The following is a 16,949-nucleotide window of genomic DNA, read 5'->3' as shown; positions in this document are numbered from 1 at the left end:
ACTTGATATTGTGTTTTCCTTCCTTTGAGGATCCAAATTTTTTTTTTATTTCCCCAAAGCATTTCATCTCAAAACTTTATTTTTTCATATGACAATATTTAAATGCCTAAATTTACAATCAATAAGATTCCATAGTTTTAACTAAATATATAATTTTGCAGAAAGCTGGTTGCAGAAGTACCCAGTCCACAGGTGTCAGATGATGCAGCCTCCCACACAGTATCTATTTTTAGGAGGAATGTGGCTGTTTTCCAGCTCTCACAGAAATGAGTAGGAGACAATGGTGAGGATAAATTCACAGAATCACAAAACCTCAGAATGCTTGTGAATCACTTGACTTCAGGTCCCCCCAGAAGTTTCTTTACAGTGCTTCCACGCTGCTGGAGTTCAGACAAACCAAGGTTTTCCCTTAAAATCAGGCTTTGATACCAAATTTGTTGTGGTTTTGACCAGCATACATTTTGTGGGAGATAATTGGACTTCAACAGAAATGATGCTGTCCTAAGGAAAATATTGGCCTGTGGTGATTTCAGTGTAGGCAGACTAAACACAGTGTTTGAATTTTGCTTGAGAGGGTAGGATTTTCTGCCCCCTCACTGCCATAAAGATTATGGTCAGGTATTTCTGACAAATGCTATGTGTCTGTTTCCTTTTTTCCCCCCCTGTTTCTCTCCTATGCACAGAATAACATTGATAACGTGCTTGAGGCAGCTAAAGCCATCTGCAGTGTCCTGTGTTTTGTGGAAACCAGAGACATCACTGACGCAGTCAGGAAACTCCATGCTTTGGGGAGAGCACAGGTAAAAGATGCATGTTCATGTCCTGTTATTCTCTTTAAAACTGGAACTTGAATGGGTATCACTATTTTTTTTTTTTTGATTAATCAAGTCCATTTTACTGTTTTGCTATATTTTACTGTCTTGCTGTCTTGTTTTCCCTTTGACAATTGTTGGGCAGAGGCACTGTAAAAAAAAAAAAAGTGCTGAGCATGTGTGATGTGATACAGGACCAACAGAAGGTTTGCCATGTGTTCAATTTGAACTGATAGTCTCCTCCAGCCCTTTCCTGTTCCTACTCAATGTACAAATCTCTTCTTTGCCACATCACCTATTTACCAAATCATGTGATCTCAGATTATTAGATTTTCAGATACTTAGTACAGGTTGTCAATCATTTTTAAAAGTCTTCTGAAAATGTTATTTAAATAATAAATAATTATTTAAATAAATAAACAATAAACAAAATTTCAGTTTTCAGACTGAAATGACCCTGTTATTTATGCAAAAGGGTACCAGCATCATCCAGTCCTGATTTTAGCTGAAATATTCTTAAAACACTGAAATGGGTTTTTCAGGGCTTTCTGTACAATTGTGAACTGGGACTTTGGGGGGCAGTATCCCTTCTCAGTTTGGTCATCAGCTGCTTTGTTATGACCTTAGAAAAGTCACTATGACCTGATTTATAGAAGTTCTGAACACCCAAAAGCTCTTTTGAAGTCAGCATTTTGGAGATACAGGTGCTCAGCAAATTCGAAAATCAAACCATGAATCACTTGGATTTACTGTGGTGTAACTGTGAGTCGTGATAATTTTTTCACACCCTAAGGAAATTCCCTCTTCACACTTTCAAAAAAGAAACAAAAAGTCACTGAGGAATTCTCTTCTGTCTTTGCATGGTCTCTTGTCATTGTTTCTCACAGCAAATACTATTTAGAAAAACATGCCAGACTGCATGTGATGCTTGCATTCAGACCATTACCTGCTTCCTGCAAGACTTTTATCCTTTCTCTTTACTGTTGGCCTTGGTTTTGTGGTGGTTTTTTTTTGTGGTTTTTTTTTTTTTTTTTTTTTTTTCCCATGGCTTGTGATATGTGCAAGAACAGCAAAGACTGGAAGAGCCAAGGCAGCTCTAGGGTTTTTTGGCTTGTTGCTCAGACCTGACCAGCTGATTCACTCAAGTGGCTTCTCTTGCTTCCCTTCTAGTTCATGCTTCCCTGCAAATCTTGCTTCTATAGTATCCTGAGTATTTTCATTTGTGCTTTGGCATCAATTATTAGAAGTCACTACTGGGAGTAAATTCCTGCATAAATGAGTCTGTGTTGGCACACATTTTATCTGGCATGATGTGGAATCACATGGAAATTAGAAGATCCATTTAAGGAAAGCTTTTCTTGGATATTAGAGGGTAAATACTGTAGAGAAAGAGATAAAGGAAGTAACAAGGGATTCATATGATTTGCTTTTCAGTTAAACTCCAGACTCTCTTAAGAGGTGTCAGGATGATCAGAGTCTTGTCCTTGAGACAAGAATTGTCTCAATCCAGAATATTTCTTGAGGGATAGACAAAGAGCTGGGTCAAGCTAAAAGACAGAGAGGAAAGCAACAGAACTTTGTTTGAGAAAGGAATTAGAGCAGAAGAAATGTATCGAGACTAATTTGATAAAAACTTTGAGGCTAGAAAAATTTAGTGTATTTTTTATTTTAGTGTTCAGGTCAGCCCTGTGAACCTAATGTGTAAACTACCTCTTATGACTGCCTTATATATCCCTTGGTCCATTTGCAGCCCCATCCTCTCTGAATTTGAGCAGAGAAATAGGTGCAGTGGTCAAAGAGACAAATCAAGTTCCTATTAGTGTGGCTCATCCTAACTCAGAAAACACCACATGCCATGCAGAATTACATAATGGGATAAAACCCTAAGAGAACAGGCCATCTTTTTCAAGTCTTAGTTTCTTTGTGGATGTTCACATTTTCTTCCACTTGTTTTCAGAGTTGTTGCCATGCAAATCTTGCTTTTATTTTTGAGATGAAGTGGCCATTAATAGGCAAATAATTAAATTATGACTGGATCGATCTTGTTGTAGAAAGAAACAAAGAAAAAAAAACATCTGGCCCAAATGTTCCCTGTTTGCCATTGCTCATTCTCCAGCATGTCAAAATGTCGAACTCCGCCATATAGACTGTCTCCAATATTTGCAGCTCCCCCTAAAGCAATTTCCATGTTCTTCCTCACATGGAGGGAGCAATACACTCCCCTTTTTCCTGTTTTACCTGCTTAGATTCTAAGCCCTTCAGAGCAAGGCACACCTCTCCTTATCTCTGTGTGCAGCCTGAGTGCTGGTCCTGGCTGTGATCTCCAGAGGCTCCAGCTGATAAGGGGTGATGATAATGATACTGTGTGCTCATCTGTAATGAGCAAAATGATACTGTTCTGAACAGACTCTTCTGAATGTTGAAAAGATTGCGTCCTGATTGAACACTCTTAAATATTTTTCTGTCCGAATATTCAATAAGAAGCTGCATCACATATTATGGGGATTTTTGAAGGAATTTAGAAGGAGTTAGAGATGGGACCTCTGAGTTCTTAGATTATGTGGTTTATTTTCTTATTTGCTACATAGGCTGGAAGGGTGAGTTCAGCTCACATCTTTACTGTGTGGTTCAGAAGGTCACAAGACCCTTAGTTACAAGAAATTTTAAGTATTTCTTGACTAATAAAACACTGCTAACAAGGATATTAATGTTTTTATCTTAATCCTTAAATATTTTGGTTTATGGACTTATGTTACAGTGTAAGCTTTCTTAGCCAACCATGTTATGACACAAACTTACAGTACTGCATTATAAACTCCTTGTTTACCTTTGTAACTACTTTTATTTTTTCTGTATCTTAAACTCCAAAACTTTAAACTTCTTCTTCACTTAACATATTTCTGCTTTAAACTATAAATCCCCATTCTCCCTTCTAGCACCTAAGTTTGGAAGCTTCTTCTAAGGTCTCAAATCAAATCCTGTGTTTAATTCTAAGCTTTGGCTTTCAGGCTGAAAGTTTTGAGAATTCTTTGCGTTTTGGGTTCTAACAACATATCTCTTGAAAACTACTGGCTAGATTGTCACTCACGCTTTGAAGTTTTTCAGTTATTGAGGTTTTGTTCTCCGAACGCTGCCTTTCAGGCTGGGTTAGCTGAGCTGGTTGGCTGTCCCTTGAAGCCTTCCTGTGACCTTGACTGCCACCCCTGTCCCTCTGACTGCCTCTGTGCTGAAGCAGTCTGGACAAACAGCTGTCTTCAAGTGCTGTTGCTGCTGCTGGCTTTTCACTCCTTTGAAAAATAGCTGCTAGGACAGTCGATAGACCTCAGCAGTCCAGAAGAGGCTGGCCTTTGATTCCATAAAGAGCTTCATCTTTCTCAGCAGCTGAACTATAAATGTCATAAAAGCAGTAAAATATACTCCTGCAAGTTTTGTAACGTGAATGCTGTCCCATTTAGTGAGAATAGTCATTACACATTATCTGCAACTACCTCATATGTAGAATATAAATGTAACAAATCAGAGTGCACCTCTATTTGTCAATATTTGTACAAAGACAATTGACCAACTTTCCTGTCTGTTGCAAAATATGTAGTCAAGATTAGTACTCAGCAGCCAGTTATTCAATGGAGTACCAACCCCCTCAAACCTCTCTTTGATTTTAACTCACATTGAATGGTAGGGTGATTTTTTTATGGGAATTTTGGGTACTGAAAAAATTATTAAATGCTGCAATATTACTGTATTTTACCATATTGCTTGAATTGATTCTATTCATCAGTGTAGTACCAAAATACTTTGTTAGGAGGAAGAGAGGCTTTTTTCAAATAAGCAGGTAAACTGCCCCACAAATTAAATGACATTTTTGAGGCTACCTGTTACATCTCAAGAATTGCACATCTGCCAGAAAAGAGGTGCCAGAAAAACATTCTAACTGCTTTTCCCCATGATTTCCTGATGCTTTAGTGTAATATATGGTGTGGTTTTGTGTGGAATATTTTTTAACACGTCCATTTGGCACAAGAGCACGTAAAGCCTCAGGAGAAACCACTGCTTACTTCTTCCAATGTAAATTACATAGGTTGCCAGTGTATGTTTATTTATGCCTATCTGTACATATGTGCTCTCCTACCTGGAAAAAAAAAAAGAATGTGCTTCTATTTAATTCTGGTTAAAAAACCCAAAACAAAACAAAGAAAGTTAGTTTCAATCTTCTGTCTTTAATTAAATTGTACTTATTACCTCCTCACTGCCAGTACTGTGCATTCCCGTACCGTGGCTAAGAGATTATGAGAGCAACTGGCACCGGTGCTGGTTTCTTCTTAACTGATTGCATCTCTTTGTAAATGTGATTATTTCAGACTCTAACCAACCCATCCCTGGGATTATTTTCAAATCCATTCAGGGGAGGCTCTGGACCTGATGCATACTTAATGTTTTTCATCTCTCCTTTTTTTTTTTCCCATTCCTTCCTTACAGCAGCTCACAAAAAGTCATAGGAGATCAAATCCTGCCAGAACAGGCACTAATCCACTATATATTAAGCATGCTATACTGTGTCGAAATCATAAGTACCGTGCCAAAAAGTTGTTTACTTTCCAAAATTTGAGGGGCTTGAACAAAAGTCTCTGCTCCCATTTGTCTCACTGCATTATGAAGATTGTGGAAACATAATTCTCAGCCTGGATGCTGCTTTTCTCCCCTCGAGTAAGCATTTGACTTCTTCTGTTCATCTTCACCAGACAAATGCTGGCAGCTCCAAGCTGGGTGCCAGAGGGAGAATGTACATCCAGCATTGTATTTCTTCTGCCACCTCTGCATGCATTGTAATTCTTAAGAAGCATCATGCTGAATACTTATGTACTAACACGAGGCATTCTCAAAGGGATTAATGACTTTGAAGGGCAGAAAATCTTACAGGGGTGTGGGTTCAAACAGTGCAAGCCAGAGGCAATACTGAAGTGCAGAATTAACTTTGCAGTCTCTCTGGTCAAGTTTTGCCACTCATTTTTGTGTTGCTTTGTAGATACAAGTCTGGTCATAGACTAATATAATCCTAGAGCATGCTGAGTTGAAAGGGTTCCACAAGGATCATCCAAGTCCAAGTCTGTCCCTGCAGAGAACACCCCAAGAATCACACCATGTGCCTTAAAGTGTTGTCCAAATGCTTCCAGAACTCTGTCAGCCTTGGGGCTGTGACTGCTTCCCTGGAGAGCCTGTTCAGTGCCCAGCCACTCTCTGGGTGAAAAAGCTTTTCCTGATATCCACTTAACCTCCCCTGACACAGCTTCATGTCGTTCCCCTGGGTCCTGTCACTGATGACCAGATGAAGACATCAGTGCCTGTCACTTACCCTCACGAGGAAGCTGGAGAGCACTTTGAGGTCTCCCCTAACTCAATATTTCCCTTTGGCCACCTCTGGTCAGCTGTCTGCTCAAAGGCCTTTGAAGAGCACAGCTATTTTCACTGATCTGGCACAGGAGTAGGTGAAATGGAGGCCACTTGAGTGGAGACTTGCTGCTCCTCACCTTTGAGAGGATGCCAAGACTCTTCCCTTTGGGCTTCATGTCTGATTGTGTAAGGCTTGCAAAGGGGTGGAGAGGGAATTCTTATCTCTGTTGTACCACTGTGGAGGCTGAGAACGTGTGAGCACGTTTGATGAATGCTTCTTTGTACCTTGACATGCCCAAATACTGTCAGAAATCGGGTCTAAGTGGCTTGGCTGAGGTGGTAGAGGAAGCAGGTCCTGGTGCTCTGAATCCCAGTCATGTCTTGTGCCATCATAACATTAAGATAAATCTAAATCCTTCCCCCTTTCCACTGTATTTTCTACTCCTACAACCACCAGAACATCTACCCAGTCTTTTCTGAAGTGACTGATTACTTTTTTCCTCTCTGGTTTTGTCTTTATAGAATTCTCTTCAAAGTGTGGAAACACCAGGCAAAGGTAGAGTGGATTTTTTAAAGTCTCTTAATTCAAGGTGTATCATCAGAAAACACACATTTTGCTATTTGTTTGCTTTACTAATCTGTTTGGGGGCACATTGCAGATGTTTACATGTTAAGGTGTATTATAAGGTAATTATGATAAGTTAAAGTGATCTAAAAGTGTAAATAAAACAGCATTTCCACAAAATAATCTGGAGACTCAAATATGGAGAATGAATAGCAGAGTGAAAGAACTGAGTTCAGCTGGTGGTGATCATGGTAGTTTTCTTTAATCACAACTTTCCATGTGGAGAAAAGGGAATATAATGAACTTCATGGAAGCCTGAAAAAATATTTTTCTGTGTGACTTTTCCACCTGACTCCAATAACTTTAATTCCCCCCTCTGTAAGCTTTAGTTCTTTGTGATCTTTTGCTGTATAAACAGTGCCTTGTCTAATGAGAGACTGTCCTAGGAAGAGTACATTAATTAACAGTAATGGACAAAATTATAACCTCTGCCTTTTTAAATTCTCACTGGCTCCGAGGTGCCCAGCACTGTCAGCCCCTCTCAGACCAAAGGATGAGCAGGAGTCTGCTCTGTCAGGGGCTGGATTCCAGGAGGGAACAGCCTCATCAGGTGCTGCTCTAGCCCTCTGTGGCTGCCCAAATGCAGCTGGGGATGCTGCATGGGTACCATCCACGGGCCCTCCCTCCAGCTGAGCACGGGGGTGGGCCGTGGAAGGAATTTATCTCTCTCCATTTTGTTTGAGGAAAAAATGGCCTCTGAGATACTCATTTCCTCTCTTTGCTTTTCTCGACTGCGGTGTGCTCAGAGAGGCAAAAATGGTGAAGCAACTGCAGTGGTTTCAGCAGTCTTTCAAACATACAGCTGCTTCAGATGCAGGTTTCCAAATGCCAGGCTTGTTTCTGCATTATTCAACGTCATGAACAGCAGAGAAGGGAAACAGCAATTCAATTTGTAAGATGACAGGAGAAGCTAAGCAGCTGGAAAGCCAGGAAAGTGGGAATGAAAAAAAAACCCATGCAGGTGCAGAAGGGAGAAGAAGGTAAATTTAGTTTGCAGGACTCTTCTTTCTTGGATATATTCCTTTTTCCCATGTGTTAACACCCTTAATGACAGCTAATTGCTCATGTTAAAAACAATCAATAGTTAACCAATAAACATCTACCTGAGAAACATCTTCCTCCACACACTGTTCAGAAAATGTAATTGGAATGGATTTAAAACACTCCTCTGATTACAGGTATTTCCAAATTTGAATTTCATTGAATTAGCAGCTCTCTCAAGGAAAATCTCAGTTATTGAGTAACAGTGAAGGAATCGGTGTTTACTCCCTACTTCTCTGTACCTATTTATTTATGCCAGGAAATCTTCAAGTGTGAAGATTTCTCTGTTTGTTTTTGGCACACCCTAATTTCATAACAATTGCAGAGTCCTTTTGGTAGTGTAAGATTAGAAACTGCAATTTACTGATAGCAAGTCAGAACTTGCCAGACCATGAGTCATTCTGTGGAGAAGCCTGCATTCAAATTTGTCCAAGGTAACCAAATTTCCATTTCATGTATGTTTTGACATGCTACATGTCTTACATCTGCACCTAATACATAAACTAAATAGACTAAAAGTCAGCAAAATATTTAAAGTTAGGCTAATGAGCTAGCATGTCAGGGCTGGAGTTAAGAATATATCTGACAAAAACCAGGTGTGAGTGGAATGACCAAATCTGATGTGTAGGAACCTAGGGCTGGACTCCCAGACGTGGGGAAAGACCATACTGCATCTTCTCTTTTGGGCATCCCGTGTTTTCCTTAGTCCCTGTCTTCTCAGCTCACCTTCATGATAATGCTGCTGATCTAGGAACACTAACCTTGAGAGGAATCCAGATGATATTTTCACCTGCTGAAGCTAGAAGTAAAAGCCAAACAAGTGGTGAGTTGTAAGCTCCTGCCAAATTCACCTTTGTGCTTCCTTTTCCACCTCATTTGCTTCCCACCCTTTTTTTTTACTTCATCGTGCTTAGCTGTCTAGGATTGCAGGCTTGTAAAAAATCTGCAAGCCTGTGACCCAAAGTTAAAGGAAAATCATAGCCTTAGCTCAGGGCTGTTAAACATTTCCAGATCTCTGGGAAGCTAAAACCCATGTGCTTTCCTTCCTCAAGCAGCACATTTGCAGATGAAGTCAGAATTGACAGCTGAGGAAGAGACAGACTGGATTTCCCATTTTTACTGTTCCTTTCTGTCCCTCATATGTATTCATGTTTATCTTGAAGAAAACAGGATCAAATTTTAACAGCAAGAGCAGCAATCAGTTACTCCAACTAATAATATGTTTCCCTTCCCCTTTTTTCCCCAAGAGATGATTATTACCCTGAGTATCATAAAAGAGTTTTGTTTATCTCCATTATAGCTTCTCTCTACCACAGAAGAGGAAAAGATAAAGGATACTATTAAAATTAAAGCCTTACTTAAAAACTTGTTTGGAAACTGCCTTTACCTTGCTCATTAATAACAGATTTTCAGAGGTTTATTATTAGTCATTCACCATGGACTAAGCAAGTCAGAGACTATATTCAAAATATCTAGCCTTGATTTAGTGTTTCAATGACTGCCTCTATTAACAGTCATCTCTGAGGAACAATTTATGCCACTGCTGTGAATAAAGCAATACTTATCCACATTATGCTTAAGTCTGGATCATGTTCTTTTTCCTCTCTATGAAGTCCTTAGAAGATTATATTCAAGTTTTAGTGCTCAAAATATTTTATTTCTTGTTAAATGGGAGGAACTATAGACATTTCTAGACATGAGTATCTTTCTGCAGCATCAAGTGCTCACAGAAAATGAAGATTACCCATGTTAGTGGAGATTTAGCTTTGGAGTTTGCTGAAATCCAGAGTGTGAAAAGGCTGCAGGCGGGTGCAGACCTGAGTCTGTGTGTGGCTCTCCAAAGCTGATGAATGAATGTTTATTCCACGTCCACAGCCTTGCTGCTTAGGGCAGGGATTTCACCAGATCAGACATAATAAGCAGCTTTCAGAATTTGATCAGTAGCTCTCTGGGACCCATCCAGAAGGTCTGATATGCACCAGGAACTGATGATATTGAATCAACAGTATTTTCCAACTCACTTGCTGGAGTTGTTTTCTTTTAGGGTGAATGCAGGCATGCTTATTGTAATGCTTACAATACATCTCATGTAGTCATCATTGCATTAAGACTGTAAGGTTTCTTTAACCGTGCTTGGGATTTGATACTTATTTCTAGACCTGATAATAAAAGCATTCCCAACAGAAAGGCTTTTTTTTAAAAAAAAAGGGAGGAAAAGAGGGAAATGGTTTTTCGTTGTTAGGGTTTCATTTGGAGCTGAAAAGTTGTTTTTCTTACTTTCTCAGCACAAACCCATTACATTTTTGTTTTGGGAAAAACTCTTTTTGTTTCACAATATGGAAAAATCTTAAGGGATTTTTATTGATTTTGTTTTATTTTTCTGCGTGTCTGCTGCATTGTTTCCAAACCAGAGCACAGCTCCTCCCCTCTAAGTTGTTGCTGTGTTGCATCCTGATATGTTGTCCTAATAGTCAGAGGCTTTTTAATCATGAACAATTTTTAAATAACTACAACCCCCCCGGTTCTGCACAAAAAGTAGGCAGAAATTATCAAGGCATTATAAACTATATAGGAGCAGAGACATTTTTGATACCAGGACAGCAGGAGATTAAGTTGCTTTCAAGGAATAATCCATAGGATTCTTCAACTAATAGGAGAAAACCATCCAGTAAATATTGGTGCTTGGAAACTGCATCTGATCAGTATATGCATTACAGCCTTTTCATGTTCTGCCTCATTCTTATTACAATAGTGGCTGAATGAATGCTGCTTAGCATTTTACTGAAAGGTCAGGTGGGTTTCTTTTTTCTGTAGTTTTGGTTTTGGGGTTTTGTGTATGTGTGTGTCCTAAACTGTATTCAGGACCTTGCACTTTCATCTCTGAAAATAAGTTGGGAAGGAAAAAGTCAAGCTCTGTTTCTCAAAGGTATTTTTAATCTGTCAAATGGGTCATAAGCCTTCATTCCAAATTCTGTTCAAACAGATTTTTGTCATGTTTTACCTGGAGAAAACATGTACAGATCAGAGAGAGTGTTTAACATGTATTGAACTGACATCATCTGCTGGTGCAGGACCAGCAAAGTGCCTGCCCTGTTGGAAGATGTGGCAATAAAATAATATGGGAATTGTAATACTGGACTGAGAGGAAAAAGTGAGTGGGTTTCTGTAAGGAATAAGCTACTATATTCCTTACAAAATCTTGAAGGCACCTGCAGGGGTATTCATTAACCCTTTCAGGATTGAGGATTGTTCTGTTTCTCACTACAGGTAGAATTTATTCCTTCAGACTTCCTGCACAACGAACCTGTCAGAAATAAGCATATCTGGCAGCTGTGGTTCAAGTTCACTTCCCTGGTGCTCCTCTCACTTCTGCAGGTCAGATTTCTCCTCACCTCCAGTGAGAAGGTGATGGCAAATAATTTCACACCAGGAATAAAGCACGAGGTTTGAGTTGTGAGATTATTAATCTTGGACACGGTTCACTTTGCAATGTGGTACTTCCATTGTCCCTTACATACTGGATATGCCTGGGACACCTTTCTGGAAAACAGGTGTTGATGTAGCTGGAAACTCTGAATCTGCTGTAGCAAGTCCATGGCCTGTTCTTTGTAAATCAGTGAAACACCACTCCTTTCTTAGCTGAGATTTATTAAAAGGCATAAAAAGCAGTACGAGTTCTCTGGCTTCATGAATGGGAGATATAATTTCAGCCTACCATATCCTATTCAGCAGCTCATTAAAATACAGTGAGAAAACGCTGACCAAGTTTTGTGAGTAATGGATGTTTACAGACTACCCAAGATGTTTCCCTCTAATTCAGTTAATTGCTACTGGTCCTAATGACTGAAGAATGGGGGTTGGAAAAGGGCTGATTCTGGCACAGAAACCATAGACTGTTTTATAACTGAGAGCTAGCAAGAGTAAGAAAATTAATGTTGAAAAAATTCCTGGACCTGCAGACCAGACTATACTTAGACATTTGCTTAAACCCAAGGAACTCTGTTCCTGAAAATATCTTCATTCTGTATGGCCTAATCATTAGATAAATAATGCTGAAGGTCATTTGTCTCCCTTGGCTGGCAGTGAAACAATTGGCACCCAGTTGTTCCACTGCTGCCTTCACCCCTCACATGCTGCTATAGCAAGTTGAGGGATTTTGTTTGGTTTTGTCTGCTTGTCTGGTTTTTACACATCTGACATCAGTTTTGTGACTCAGGTAAGCCCTGAAAATAATTTCTCTGCAAACATGGTCAATGGTGAGGGCAGCTTGGATGTAGTGATAGGCATCTTGCATCTTAATCACTTCCTTGTCTGGCACATGTACATTTTCTGTTATGGAAAATACCCCATTGTGTATTTTCTCCTGACTTTATTATTTGGGAATCCTTTGCTCACAAAGTATTCCCCTCTATCTGTGGCTTAGCTTAGAATACATTACTTCTTGTTCTGGAGACAAAATCCGAAATGTTGCTTTACCACCTAGAATATAGATTGTGTTAGAACTATACATTTTCAGAGATCTGAACTACCTTTTACCCTCTTTTGGAGAAAACACTGAGAAGGTTCTCTTTAGAAATCATTGGCTTCAACAAGCCAATTTTCATAAATAAAAGGTTTGTTATTATGCTAAATTTGCCTGTCAACCACTTTGACAGATTGGAAACAAGGAATCTCCCAAGGAGCTGTTGGTCCTTAATAAAAAAAATAGTGTGGTACTTTTCAGATAAAATACTGATTCAAATAACAGCTGATGTCCTCTTCTGGACCTCTTAAGAAGGTTCCATGTGTATCACTATGGGTAAGTTCTTGGAATGTAAAATAATTCAGTGCAAATTAAGCATGTAGTTTGCAGTTACTAAGTGATTACACATACAAGAGGACTGGGAATGAGAATTAAATGGTGTTCTAGGGAAAAAAAATCACTAGATCCAAAGACTTTTTTCAAAACTCTTGTGGTGAAGGATGATAAATGGTGAAAATGCTAAAGAGGAAAAACAAAAAAGGCAATTAAAACTAAGTGGTAGACAGTCAGTAGAAGGACTGAGATTTTTACCCTGTTGATCTGTAAAATGGTTCAGTTTTCATATGTGGAAGATGATCGAGCACATTACAAGGTGTAGTACTCTAGCCAGTCCTTCATACATGCGATAATTTGCTGTCAGTAATTTCAGAAGCAAACCTCATTATATATCAAGCTATTTCAATTTTATGTGTATTTCTATTGTTACATAATTAAAATTTGTCTATTATGAAATGAAGATAAATTATTTCTTTGCACTGTTTGAAATGCATTTTGTGACTCAATAGTTCTGGGTTAAAGGAAAAAGGTATCAAAGAAGGAGAATAAAATTCTTTACTGTGGATAAGGTTTTTTGGAAATATTTCTGTTAGGAAACAGGGATAGCTAAGTCCAGGGAATGGTGTTGTCTGTATCTGATGTTGGGCAGGACTGCTGCACCTATCCCAAGGATAAAAAGCTAATAGGAGTCTCAGACTTCCTATTCCTGGGATGTTTCTTCTTTTTCTTTTCTTTTTTCTTTTTCTTTTTCTTTTTTCTTTCAATAGACACTTATGAGCTGATAGATGGCTGCTGATTTCAGTGGCCAGAGAAGTCCAGGGAATATTTCAAAAGCTGTCAACAGGTGGTGAGAGTGTGTTCTTGATCATGTAGAAAAATGTGTGTCAAAAGGGTAAAAAAAGGAAAATTTGGGGTTTTCCTCTTGGAAGACAAATCAGCCTGATCTTGGAACAATTCAAAATACTCTGATACTTTCTCTCTCAACCTAGCCCATGCTTGAGAAATGAGTGCTCTTAACAGCTCTCTTCACTTGATGGAGGCTGCCAGGACTGGGGGTTTGGATTTACACTGGCAATCAGGCTGCTCCAAAAACAGAGAGGGAAGATGGATAAAAGCCAGTAATTGCAGAGGGAAAAAAAAAAGGAAAAGTACTGCAGAACTGAAGCCAGAGGGAATGACATAAATAGGGCTGTGGTTTAAATTAGGGTACAGCCTGCATTTCATACCTATTCGTATAGATATTTATTTCAGTGTCCGTTTTTGTGAAATATTATCGCCATCCCACGACCACTTGAATGCCGACTTCTTCTGATTGTGGCTGCTGTTTTATATGTTTTATTAATTGTTTACCTACAGTTGCAACAGCTTTATAATCTTAAAATTTAACCAGTGCCTTTTCTCCCTTCTACTGCTGCCTTGCCAGTCCCCTTGAAGTAAGTAGTTACTTAGCTGCTGAAATGACAAAATACCTAACTTAAATAAAATCCTTCCAGCACAAAAATTCAAAGACTGAAATGGCATATCTGAGGTACCCAGTAGCTTGCTGTAGTTGAAAATGCCTTAATTTGAAAGCTCTGTAATGAAAGTCTTTTAATGATGCCCCAGAAATGAGCTAAGGCCAGTTTCAGAAGCACAGATGGCTAATTGGCTTCAGTTGCAGGTTATGTCATTTTAATTCAATTTCATTAGGAAGCATTTCAAAGCCATAACTGATGGTTTAGGATGACTGTAGTTCTTCATAAATGACCTATTGCTAACCTTTATTTATTCCTCTGTCTTCCTCTCAGTGTTAATAGAAGCTGCTGTGACTGAGCTCTCCATGGCCATCTCTCGTCTCATCCATGTCTACAGCAGCAGCTTTGATGCAAATTTCCAGCTTGCCAGCATTCCTAGGAGCCCTTTATGTGCAGACATCAGCCTAAATTCCCAGCTGAGCTTCACCGTTTGTGCTGTCCATAACATCCCAGAAGCCTGGGTGACCAGGTAGGAGGAGGGCTTATAAGATGATGTGTGGTCTCTTTGACAAAAGTAATTTTTCACAGGCACCAGCTCACCTCTGCTGCTTTGGTGGTGGTCCTAAATTAATGTTAGAGACTGTGTGATGCACATCAAGGCTGTTTGGACTGGGAATTAGTGTGGTCTCATCAGGACAAGTAACTGGAAGGGCTGGAGGCCAGCTTGCCAAGTGAAACAGAGGGGTGTTTTTGCTTGAGCCCAATCTCAGTGAGGCTTTCTCAGCAGTTTTTGCTCTTGGTTTGTTCAAACCTTGTCATGTGGCTAAGCACCTGAGCTGGTGATGTCCTTCATAGATGTGATTGAAGTTTAGCGATCTAAGTATACCTACTATCATCATAACACAGGAAAACAAAATAGAAACATAGAAATAGACTTTTGATAGAAAAAAGAGACAATTTAATAAAAAGCTAATAGAAATATTCTCTTCTGCATTGCTCAGATTTGTCAAAATTAGTCATCTCGTCAACTACCTGCTTTTCCTAGTCTGAGTAAAACTGGTGTTCTTTTCTTACCACTCCAGTGTGATCAAAGGGGGACAGGTGAACACAGCCTGGTAGCATTATTTTTATGAGTCAAAAAGTTGTTCTCAAAGTTTTTGTTAATTTTCCCATTGCTCCCTGTTTACCTTCAATCCCAAATGACTGTGGGATCATTTGCATTAGACTGTGAGCACAAGGCTGCACTATACAGCATTGTCTGCAATTAGCCATTTAACAAAAATCTGAGGGACTTTGCATTAGTTAAGGTAATAAATACAGTACTATAATCACTATCCTGATTTCAGATGGTTATCCCATTCCCACTGCATTTTATGTTTTACCAGAAAAATGTGATATTACACATAGCCTAAAGGCCACCGATGACTTGAATGCTATATTGGAGCACATAAAAATGAGAATCTTTCTTCCTCCTAATCTCTCTTTCCAGTCCTTCCAATATTCATAACTAGCATGGACTTATTAACATGAACTGCTGCTCTAACACCTGTTCTCCTCAAATTCTCTTAAGGACATTGTTCACATGCATGCTCCTCATTCTTATTTTTCTGCACTGCATGAATTCATGGTGGCAGTGTCATGGATTTCATGTTCCCTTTCCAAAGGTCACGTTATGATCCTGCAGCTGTTTTAACATGTATTTTAGCATGTCTATATTCCTACATATGTGTAATGTATAAAATGTGTTCTATAGGGAAGTATATACATTATGATATATATTCTATTAGGGATCAGTACTTTTGTTTAAATAGCAGAACTTAACCATTTGATAATATGAAAACCTTTTGTTTCCTGAGCTATCCTCCAACTCTTTGTGAAGTTTAGACTCCAGGGGAAGTATTTCCTATTCCTACAAGGTAATTTTTCCTTCTCTGAACTGACACCTCATAGGTACTGCAGGCTACAGATAATTTTCTTTTGATTAAAAAAAAAAAAAAGAGGAAAAAAAACCCCTCCCAAATCTGCTACAATAATTATAAAATATATTATAATATTCTGGAAGAGATAAGCCATCGTTCTTATACATATGGGAAAGTCAGGCACCTTCAGTCTGTGACTGCCTCAGATTTCCTGTTCACATTTGACTGTTTCCCATGTTCATCATTCTTGTCCAGAATAAGGTCTGAAGCTGAGCCTGGCAGGAAGATCTGGAAGTTACAAGACTAATTAGGAACATTAATTATTTATAATCTATTTTGACTAATATTTTAAAATATTTCAGTAAGAAGAATGTGAAGCAAGAGATATTCCCAGACCTAAATTTCACTCTGAAGCTGCTCAGTCCACTTTCTGAAGACCAACGCAGAGGGCTTTAATGCTTCTGCTGGAAAAATGCATATATTCCCTTGAGTACTAATCTGTTTATTGACAGATTGGGAAAAGAAGGTATAAATAGGATCATAGGGTTGAAAAGAACCTTAAAGATCATCCCCTTCCACCCCCTGCCATGGGCAGGGACACCTCCCACTATCCCAGGTTGCTCAGAGCTCCATCCAACCTGGCCTTGGACACTTCCAGGGATGGGGCATCCACAGATTCTGTGGGCAGCCTGTGCCAGGGCATCACCACCCTCAGGGTAAAGAATTTCATCCTAATATCCAATCTAAACCCATCCTACTTCAGTTTAAAGCCTTCCCTTGTCCTGTCACTACATTCCCTTGTAGAATATCCCTCCCCAGCCCTCTTTGGGTGCTCTAATGTCTCCCTGGAGCCTTTTCTTCTCCAGGCTGAACAACCCCCGTTCCCTCAGTCATCCCAGGAGAGGTGCCCCA

At 39.3% G+C, this 16,949-nt stretch overlaps 1 protein-coding gene across 1 annotated transcript in view; it reads left to right on the top strand.

Annotated features, from left to right (window-relative positions):
- PIK3C2G (phosphatidylinositol-4-phosphate 3-kinase catalytic subunit type 2 gamma) overlaps positions 1-16,949 on the top strand; it is a 188,095-nt gene that overhangs the window by 31,943 nt on the left and 139,203 nt on the right. The window contains 3 exon segments of the mRNA XM_068191915.1: positions 684-800; positions 6,723-6,756; positions 14,452-14,647. Of these exon segments, the coding sequence (XP_068048016.1) occupies positions 684-800; positions 6,723-6,756; positions 14,452-14,647 (347 nt within the window).

The sequence above is a fragment of the Anomalospiza imberbis genome, chromosome 5 (genome assembly GCF_031753505.1).
Source record: "Anomalospiza imberbis isolate Cuckoo-Finch-1a 21T00152 chromosome 5, ASM3175350v1, whole genome shotgun sequence".
NCBI classification, from domain to species: Eukaryota; Metazoa; Chordata; class Aves; order Passeriformes; family Viduidae; genus Anomalospiza; species Anomalospiza imberbis.
The sequence above is the reverse complement of the archived record's forward strand: the minus strand, read 5'-3'. Positions and strand labels throughout refer to the sequence as shown.